Source organism: Salvelinus alpinus, chromosome 15, assembly GCF_045679555.1.
Source record: "Salvelinus alpinus chromosome 15, SLU_Salpinus.1, whole genome shotgun sequence".
Lineage (NCBI taxonomy): Eukaryota > Metazoa > Chordata > Actinopteri > Salmoniformes > Salmonidae > Salvelinus > Salvelinus alpinus.
Window position 1 is genome coordinate 56,724,308 of NC_092100.1, and position 10,568 is coordinate 56,734,875.

Here is a 10,568-nt window from a genome sequence, read left to right on the forward strand (position 1 = left end):
TCACCATGCAGTAAATTGGTTAATAGACCAATTACAAAGACTTCCAAAACTCTCTGCCAATAACAGCTAGTTTTCAGTTTTCCCTTCCCCACTCAGACCTCTCCCAGACAGTCCTAGCAAAATTACTGCTTGAGAAATTGTTTTTTGCTAAGCTATTTTTGCCAATTTTAATGTAAATCTATTAGAGTAAGGTACTTAATTGTTACCCAGAAATTATTTGATATTGACATAAAAACGCCTGCATTGGGCCTTTACCCTCCACCTCTCTCTTTCTCTCTCCTCAGGGGTCCCAGCACCAATAGATGGCCTATGACCTTCAGACACTGGTGTGTGTGGCATGGCGAGGTCAGAGGTCAAAGGTGAACAGACCAACCAGGCGACCCCACTAGCCTCTCTAGCCTGGTCCCAGATCTGTTTGTGCTGTATAGCCAACTATGGTCGTTGGACCATAAGACAGCACAAACAGACCTGGAACCAGGCTACTCTCTCTCTCTGCTCACCTGTCAAATTGATGAGACATAACTGTGATGCTGAATACACTTGCTTTTATAACTAAGAGACCTTATAGATAGGCCTGCAAGACAAAACGACAACTATGAACTATATATTAAAAAGCAGGTAATCTAGTGTAACTAACCGTGCTGATATTTTCTTACATTTTAAAAGGACAAGAGATGCCATGTTATTTCTCTATAAAAAAAGGAAAGGCTCAGTTTTATTTCTTCAGGTAATTTCATATTTCGAAGCATGAAACCTTGAGATCAGGGTTGCAAAATTCCAGTAACTTTCCAAAGATTCAGCAGGTTTTCCAGAAATTCAGGTTGAAAGATTCCCAGAATCAGGAGGGTATAAGCAAGAAATCCAGAATCCTCCAACCAGGAATTCTGGAAAAGCTGAGAATTTTGGTAGAGTTACTGGAAATTGAGAAGTTCGGTTAAGGAAGGAGGAGCAGTGATACAAAAGTTATATTTTTAATTGTAAAATAAATAAGGGGGATTTTAAATAGCTTTGGTGACACTTTAAATAAAGCATTTATAAGGCATTTACAAACCGCTTGCTCATCATTTATTAATCATGCAGGAATGTCTACCAATGGCATGTCCATCATTTTGTGAGAAATTACACTGGTCACTCACAATATTTATAAAATATTCATAAAGTATAAATAGTGCTCACTTTAGGGACTGTAAAAATACTTGACTAATTATTAGTAAATGGTTTATAAATGTGGGCGTAATGATTAATAAATGGTGAACACACAATTTATAAATGCCTTATTAAATGGTTTCATACGGAATCTTAAAATTGTGTTTTTTCTCTTCTCAGCTGTAGTTCATATTGATTTATATTTGTACAACTCAATATATTGCACAGATTGATAAAGCCTTTCATGCATTGTATCATACAGTACATGACCAAAAGTATGTGGACACCTGCCCGTCGAACATCTCATTCCAAAATCATGGGCATTAATATGGAGTTGGTCCTCCTTTGCTGATATAACAGCCTCTACTCTTCTGGGAATGCTTTCCACTAGATGTTGGAACATTGCTGCAGGGCCAATTTTTGTTATTGAACCTTTATTTAACTACGCAAGTCAGTTAAGAACAAATTCTTATTTACAATGACGGCTTACACCGGCCAAACCCGGACGAAGCTGGGCCAATTGTGTGCCTTGCCTAGACTGGCATTGTCTTGTTTTGATCTCAGTTTTTTGTTTAGTTTCTACGATTGACTTTGGGTCATTGAAAGCGCTATATAAGTCCCATGTATTATTATTATTATTATTATTACTCTCAGAAGGACCAACCAAAAGCGTCTGTTGGAGACAGGTAGTGTGGCGAATGAGCTGAGCCCCCTTAACTCCTTATAAGGAACCACTCTCCCGCCCTCTGGTCATTCTCAAGCATGCTTCTCCTCGCACTCTTGTGAGCAGTGAAATGCTGTGATACATCTCACTCATATCAGAGAGCCAGGGTTACGAAAGTAACCTTAAGTTCTCTTTCAAATACTAATTTCAATGTATCTCATACTCTATGGTGATATGGCCAAGTCTCGTATCGCAAACATGCTCACCGAAGCCAGGGTAGTCCCAACATCAGCAACCCTCAGAGGCCTCTTTCGAGGGTGGTAACCAAATGATTGAAAGCATGACACCCTTGCCTGAGCCTTCGTTCAATCCAAGTAGATGTGCAATGTGTGTACTGGACAACAACAGGAACGCCCTTCTGGGGAAGGCGACAGACGAAAAACCATAGGCTCCAAGGTGCGACAAAAATAAATTGTCGACCTGGACCAAGGATGGGGTTAGGTATAGGGCTAGCCTGAAAAACCCTAGGGCAGAATGCGGGTGTGAACAGTGGCTGGTAGAGCACTGTCCACACACTCACTCTAGGGACGCCAAAGGCAGTAGTAAAGCAAAAGATTGAGGAATGTTGCTTATCAGCGGCTAGTAGCTGCTGTGAAAGAATCTTAAGCACAGTAGACATGTCCCAGGTTGAGTAACCTCATCCCTAGGCTATTGCGCACGGCGCAATATACGCCTGGGATATCAACGATTCAAAGTTGGCCTTAGTGGGAGTGACCATAGAATTCTATGGGAGTGACCTACTGAGTAATGTATTTGTCATCATTTCATTTTGGAGAATCACATGACTGTGAAGAGTGGGGAGGGTTAAGGGGAAGGTGTTGTGGGTGACGATTGGTTGGTAGATTAAGCCGATTAAGCCAATGCCTATGCAATGGGAGTTTCTCCCGTTCTTTCTGTATTGGCTAACGAAGGCCAACAAGTTTGACGCGTTGGTCCACCAGACCATTTGTGCGAAAGTGTCTGGGAACGAGATTACAGGACGAGCTAAAGTCTTAGAGACTGGGCGTAAGGGACGTGTCTTCCCCCTATAAACAACACAACAGTTAGGATAAACTGTATTACTGTCAGGGCCTGGGCAGGCCGAGAAAGCGGCTAGAGGACCTTAACAATGAAGAAACCTTCTCTCTGTCCAAAAAAGTCCTGCAAGGAGCATAAGACCATGGAACACAGAGTGTAGGACGAAACGATCTGTTTAGTCATACCACTTCTGTAAAACAGAGAGCATGCAGAAGGAGGTTGGCCCTCTTTTTCAAGAGTCAAAGACCTGCATTCCTTTCCTTAAAATGTTTTTAATGTTTTAAAAAAAAATATATCACCAGCTATGCCCCCTGAGAGAGTAGAGCATTGCTTTGTTTGCTAGGGTATAAACCCTGCGTGCCAATAGCTGCCAGGACTGGTTGTGAGTAGGGTATAACTGCTGCCCCGAAAGTCACTGGCCATCGAGTGGCTCGAAGATGAGGGGGAGGCCCTATTCCCTTGCTCTGTGTAGACGGAAAAGGGAGGGTAGGCAACATAGTTGGAAAAGCATACGGCATCCCTCTATTTCATTGGTTTGTCAGCTCTCCCGCCCCAAATGGCGTGGTCACCGTCTTTGGGATGGGGTCTCCCATGGCCTTCACAGGGTCTTCGCTTCTATCAGGGTGCAGCAAGTCAGTCCAGATAGACGTGGGCTCTCTCTAGACAGAGCAGGCAATGTATCTGAAGGAAGAAGTATTCAAAATACTGTATTCATAATTATGCATTCATATTTCTGGGCAGTAGGACAGCTATATGACTGGTATATCTTGTCCCTGCACCATGGAGGAGGGTTGTCAAGAGCGAAGATATATCCTCAGTCACTCGCTCCCGTAAGATGGGGAGGCAGCTAATAGCTAGCAATAATGACCCCAGTAGAATGCTATAGCCTCGGGGATAGTGGGGCTTTAGCTAGCTAGCGGGGCTTTAGCTAGCTAGCAGCTACCTTGTGGTGAAGGTGTGCCGTAGCTAGCTTAGTGCTGGCAGAGTTAGCCGTCAGGTAGTGTGCTCCCGCCACCGAAGGAATCGTGAGTATGAGACGGTCGGTCTAATTAACACAAATGGATGAACATAGGTTAAGCTAGCAATGCTACCGTGTTTGCAGATGGATATGCTAGTGAGGTTAACTTGCCTCTCAGCGAGCTACCTAAGTTAGCCTTGCAGCGTGGGCTAACCAAGTCTAAATAGCTAGCCGTGAAGCTAGCTACTAACGGAGACTGAGAAGTAGAAAAGCAATTGACACAAAGCAAAAACCTTTCGTTCAGTACTCAACCTCTCAACAGGGTCTGAAGAGCTACGCTCAGCAAAAATATCCTACACGGTTCGCTTCTGAGCAATTAAGCAGGAAAACAGGGCTCCAGTCATGCTGAGAGCTAGAGAGCAATAGTCCTCACGAGGAAGATGAACGAGAATGACCATAGGGTTGGAGAGTGGCTCCTTATAAGAAGATGAAGGGCTCACCTCATTTGCCACTCTGTCTCCAACATACGATTTCTATTGGTCCTTCCAAGAGTATTGGTGGTCCTAGCGAATCCCCATATGTGATAAATCGAAATGAGTATTTGAAAGAGAACCCTTATGTTATTGTTCCATTGCAAAACATTTTTAAAGGTTTCCTTCCATGCTCTAATGAACATAACTCAGATACCCTCTTTTCCTTATTCACACTGTAGGGTTGAACCAAACTATTATGGCTTGGATATTTTATTTTCACATTGTGCTTTCTAGCGTGGTTTCAGGAACTGTGATAGATGTATAACCAGGCCATCTCAGTACAGCTCGGCTAGGCTTGGCTTAGCCCTATAGTGTGAATCAGGCATCTAGTTGCTAAACCAGCAGGTCATGTGCCGATGATGATGTATGTTTGTACACATGGATGTTTTGCACACTCATCCAAACAGCACTTCAGGCCCAAGCCTTCACTTTAAGTGTTTTAATTTCTTTTTGCACTTTATATACAGTACATATGTAATCGTATACAGTACAACCAATTAAATGTATGCTAGTGGAAGCTACTGGTAACTGCCAAAATAAAGGAAACATTTGAGTAAATGAGGGATACAAAGTATATTGAAAGCAGGTGCTTCCACACATATGTGGTTCCTGAGTTAATTAAGCAATTAAAACATCACATCATGCTAAGGGTCATGTATAAAAATGCCCAGTTGCCCATTATTTTGAAAGAGGGGTCTCAAAGGGGCATAGGGCGTTTAAATGGCGTGTGTGTGTGTGTGTGTGTGTGTGTGTGTGTGTGTGTGTGTGTATTTGTATTCATTATTGATCCCCATTAGCTACTCTTCCTGGGATCCAGCAAAATTAAGGCAGTTTATACCATTTTTAAAACATTACAATACATTCACAGATTTCACGACACTGTGTGCCCTCAGGCCCCTACTCCACCACTTCCACATATCTACAGTACTAAATCCATGTGTATGTATAGTGCTTATGTTATCGTGTGTGTGTGTGTATGCGCCAATGTTTGTGTTGCATCACAGTCCCCGCTGTTCCATAAGGTGTTTTTTTAATCCGTTTTTTTAAATCAAATTTTACTGCTGGCATGAGTTACTTGATGTGGAAAGGAGTTCCATGTAGTCATGGCTCTATGTAGTACTGTGTGCCTCCCATAGTCTGTTCTGAACTTGGGGACTGTGAAGAGACCTCTTGTGGCATGTCTTGTGGGGTATGCATGTGTATCCGAGCTGTGTGACAGTAGTTTAGACAGACAGCTCGGTGCATTCAACATGCCAATACCTCTCATAAATAAAAGTAGTGATGAAGTCAATCTCTCCTCCACTTTCAGCCAGGAGAGATTGACATGCATATTATTAATATTAGCTCACTGTGTACGTCTAAGGGCCAGCCTTGCTGCCCTGTTCTGAGCCAATTGCAAATTTCCTAAGTCCTTTTTTGTGGCACCTGACCATACGACTGAACAGTAGTCAAGGTGTGACAAAACTAGGGCCTGTAGGACCTGCCTTGTTGATAGTGTTGTTAAGAAGGCAGAGGAGCACTTTATTATGGACAGACTCCTCCCCATCTTAGCTACTGTATCAATATGTTTTAACCATGACAGTTTACAATCTAGGGTTACTCCAAGCAGTTTAGTCATCTCAACTTGCTCAAGTTCCACATTATTTATTACAAGATTTAGTTGAGGTTTAGGGTTTAGTGAGAGTTTTGTTCCAAACAATGCTTTTAGTTGTAGAAATATTTAGGGCTAACTTATTCCTTGCCACCCACTCTGAAACTAACTGCAGCTCTTTGTTGAGTGTTGCAGTCATTTCAGTCGCTGTAGTAGCTGACGTGTATAGTGTTGAGTCATCTGCATACATAGGCACTCTGGCTTTACTCAAAGTCAGTGGCATGTCGTTAGTAAAAATTGAAAAAAGCAAGGGTCCTAAACAGCTACCCTGGGGAATTCCTGATTCTAACTGGATTATATTTGAGAGGCTTCCATTAAAGAACACACGTGGTGTTCTGTTAAGTAAAGAAGAAGTAAATCTTTATCCACATTATAGCAGGGGGTGTAAAGCCATAACACATAAGTCTTTCCAGCAGCAGACTATGATTGATAATGTAAAAAGTTTGGTCCCGAATAACATGACGAAACATGGGTTTAAAATGTATTTATTTATTGGAGTTTTCTCCTCTCAGATATAGATACCTTATTCCTTATGATTTATTTTTGGACTGCGATCTAGAAGCTTGATGTTGGTGTTTCCTTTATTTGGCAGTTACCTGTGTATAAAATTACATACGGTATATCTTCAAGAGATCTATCAGTTTTTACATTGACACAAACATGGCCAAACTGTATACAGTAGGTCTAGCCTGAGTGCCAGTCTGTTTTGTGCTCTATGGCATGCCAATGAATGACAAGGAGTTGGCAGTACAGCATAAAAAGACTGGCACCCAGGCTAGTACAGGTCATGTGATGTTCTGCTTGCAGGTTGCCATGGCGTTGAATTTATACAGCTTTGTTGTTGATAATGTACAGGTCCACGCCCCACCAAACTCAAAATATCCTTGTACTATATTATAAATAAAAGTTTAAACTTGCAATCTTATTCACCTGTCCTATCTTTTGTTTTTGCACGTGTCTTGATCATTTAAGAGGAAGCCAGCTAATTGTAGGAGGGACAACTCAGTTTTCATGAATAATTTGTAAGATGATCTTAGCAAAGCTGAAGATTTCCCTCAGATCTCTCAGGTTTTCCTCCCGAGTGGTGCAGTGGTCTAAGGTACTGCATCGCAGTGCTAACTGTGCCACTATAGATTCTGGGTTTGAGTCCAGGCTCTGTTGCAGCCGGCCGCGACCGGGAGACCCATGGAGCGGCACACAATTGGCCCAGCATTGTCCGGGTTAGGGGAGGATTTGGTCGGCAGGGATGTCCTTGTCCCATCATGCACTAGCGACTCCTGTGGCGGGCCGGGCGCAGTGCATGCTTACACTGTCGCCAGGTGTACAGTGTTTCCTTCGACACATTGGTGCGGCTGGCTTCCGGGTTAAGTGGGCATTGTGTCAAGAAGCAGTGCGACTTGGTTGGGTTGTGTTTCAGAGGACACACGGCTCTCGACCTTCGCCTCTCCCGAGTTGTACGGGAGTTGCAGCGATGAGACAAGACTGTAACTACCAATTGGATACCATGCGATTGGGGAGAAAAAGGGGTAAAAAAAACTAAGATCTCCTAGGTTTTCATGTCTCTCAATAGCCATGTGATCTATGTGTTTAAAATACACAATTTCACAACGAGCAAAACCATCTTCCTGTTACCTTAGAAATGAGTGGGCCACCCTAAAGGTGTCCATATTTTTCAGCGCTTCAGGCACACATACCGGAAACACATGACGTGACCGTTGAGTCACGGCAACCACCTCTTATACTTTCAGTACATGCGTTGGTAGTACCCAACTGCTAACGATCATCAGGTCGCTAATGGCCTGGTACTCACGGCTCTATTGTACAACTAACCACTGATGTCAAGGCAAATGCAATCGAAAATCACATCAAACACTTATCATCAAAACAGTATGTGCTTTTAAAACTAACTGTGATTTATCAATTTCAAGAAAAAAGTTCAATAGGTTGAAACTGAGTGGAAAACATTGTGGATGTTGTTTCAAAGCCTAACACACCAAATGGGCAGCTCTTTTTTTAGGTGATGATTATTCAAAACAACCATATGCATATTAGAGTGGAACAGGGGAACCCAAGAGCAGACTCAGATGAGGAGACTGGGATGAAGTAACCAAGGTATTTATTGAAACACGGGGAAGATGAAGTGCAGGTCAGGGGAAGCTCGGCGGGTAGCTGGAAACCAGGTGCTGAGGCTGGAGCGAGAGGGGTTGAGACAGGGTAAGCAGGTCCGGAGGGGAATCCAAGGGCGTAGTAGAGTGGGGAATCCAGGACAGAGTAGCAGATGACGAGATGTGGGACTGGAGACAGGGACCAGAGTCAGAGTGGGCAGAACTGTAGCGGAGAGGAAAACAGGCACAACAGGATAACAGGATCTGAATAGTAGCTGGTGGGGATATGCTCTGACTCCAGCACACCTGTCTCCGCCCACACAATCATACACACATAGAGAGAGAGAGGGGGACGGAGAGAGTACTGGGGGAGTGGCGGCAGATCAAGGAGACACAGGATGAGTAGTAGAGGGGGTTGCAGGAGCAGATGTGACAGCTTATGCATAAGGATAGGACTTTATATGAGCCTAAGCCCGAAAAAAAATACCTGAATTAAAATAAGGATTGTGTCGTTATACAATACATGGCCTACTGCATATATAGCAGAAAAACATGAAAAAAATACTTATTTAAGGTATCTTTGGTACAAACCGTGCCTTCGGAAAGTATTCAGACTCCTTGACTTTTTCAAAATGTTGTTACGTTACAGCCTCAGAGGCTGATTACACCGCTCGCGTTGCACAATACATATTGGAATCTATGTTATTCAATTATTGCACCCACACTGCTCGCTCGCGAGTGTCTGCGTTGCCAAGGGCTAAAATAGAAGTCATTCCTATTTCTGACGCAGATCGCGCTGCAAGTCCTGCATCTCCCATCTCCTCATTGGTTTATAGAAGCAGGTACCCACGTGCCATCTCCTCATGGGTGATTGAAAGACCCCGTGGGTGATTGAAAGACAAACTGTTTTGCCGGTTGTCGTGGTAATACTATGAAAGTGTAGATGCCAATCACCATATAAGTTCAAAGATTAAAAAGCCTGGAAGGAGGAGAGATGGCTATAAACGATTCGGTTGACCGTTTTATGTGTGGATTAATTGTCGGAATAGAGGACCTTGTGCATTTCAGGTAAAATAACAACTCAATGTTTATATCCCAGTACAAATTAGCTAGCTACAGCAAGCTAGCTAAATAGGACAAATTAGCTAGCAAGTGCAAGCTAACTGGCTAAATTGCCATACATGTTTAATGCTTTTTGACCTGTCCCCAAATTAATGTCATTAGTTCAGAGTTTGTTTTGATATTTTAACCTGCGTGTCGTGATCGCGTTTGGTGTAGGGGGAAAATAAAAATACTAATAATAAAATAAATTAATTTATGCACGATGGCGCATGCACGCAACCGGTTTGGGTTCCATGTTATTCTAAAATGTATTAAATTGTATTTTTTTCTCAATCTACACACAAAACCCCATAATGACAAAGCAAAAACAGGTTTTTAGAAATGTTTGCAAATGTATAAAAAATATAAAACTGAAATAACACATTTACATAATAATTCTGACCCTTTAGTCAGGTTGGACGGGGTGTGTCGCTGCACAGCTATTTTTAGATCTCTCCAGAGATATTCGATCGGGTTCAAGTCAGGGCTCTGGCTGGGCCACTCAAGGACATTCAGAGACTTGTCCCAAAGCCACTCCTGTGTTGACTTGGCTGTGTGCTTAGGGTCTTTGTCCTGTTGGAAGATGAACCTTCGCCCCAGTCTGAGGTCCTGAGCGCTCTGGAGCAGGTTTTCATCAAGGATCTCTCTGTACTTTGCTCCGTTCATCTTTCCTTCCTTCAATCCTGGCTAGTCTCCCAGTCCCTGCCACTGAAAAACAACCCCGCAGCATGATGCTGCCACCACCATGCTTCATTGTAGGGATGGTGCCAGGTTTCCTCCAGACGTGACGCTTGGCATTCAGGCCAGATACTTTATTCTTGGTTTCATCAGACCAGAAAATCTTGTTTCTCATGGTCTGAGAGTCATTTAGGTGCCTTTTGGCAAACTCCAAGCAGGCTGTCATGTGCCTTTTACTGAGGAGTGGTTTCCATCTGGCCACTCTACCATAAAGGCCTGATTGGTGGAGTGCTGCAGTGATGGTTGTCCTTCTGGAAGATTCTCCCATCTCCACAGAGGAACTCTGGAGCTCTGTTAGAGTGACCATCGGGTTCTTGGTCACCTCCCTGACCAAGGCCCTTCTCCCCCGATTGCTCAATTTGGCCGGGCGGCTAGCTCTAGGAAGAGTCTTAATGGTTCCAAACTTCTTCCATTTAAGAATGATGGAAGCCACTGTCTTCTTGGGGACCTTCAATGCTGCAGAAATGTTTTGGTACCCTTCCCCAGATCTGTGACTCGACACAATCTTGTCTCAGAGCTCTACGGACAATTCTTTCGAACTCATGGCTTGGTTCTTGCTCTGACATGCACTGTCAACTGTGGGACCTTATATAAA

The 10,568-nt window shown here is 43.3% G+C and overlaps 1 protein-coding gene across 8 annotated transcripts in view; it reads left to right on the top strand.

The window, feature by feature from the left end:
• The window catches only part of LOC139540419 (HMG box-containing protein 1-like), a 36,099-nt gene that overhangs the window by 8,778 nt on the left and 16,753 nt on the right, over positions 1–10,568 (top strand). For 5 of the 8 annotated variants that reach the window (XM_071344218.1, XM_071344216.1, XM_071344215.1 and 2 more), the window contains one exon: positions 285–6,954. The exons of 1 other annotated variant lie outside the window; for it this stretch is intronic. Coding sequence is in view for 1 of the 7 variants with exons in the window: in XM_071344219.1 (XP_071200320.1) it covers positions 285–302 (18 nt within the window). In the remaining 6 variants the exon portion in view is untranslated. Of the gene's footprint in view, positions 1–284; positions 6,955–10,568 lie in introns of those variants that run through there. 2 more of the 8 variants (XR_011668191.1, XR_011668192.1) reach the window with 1 other exon arrangement.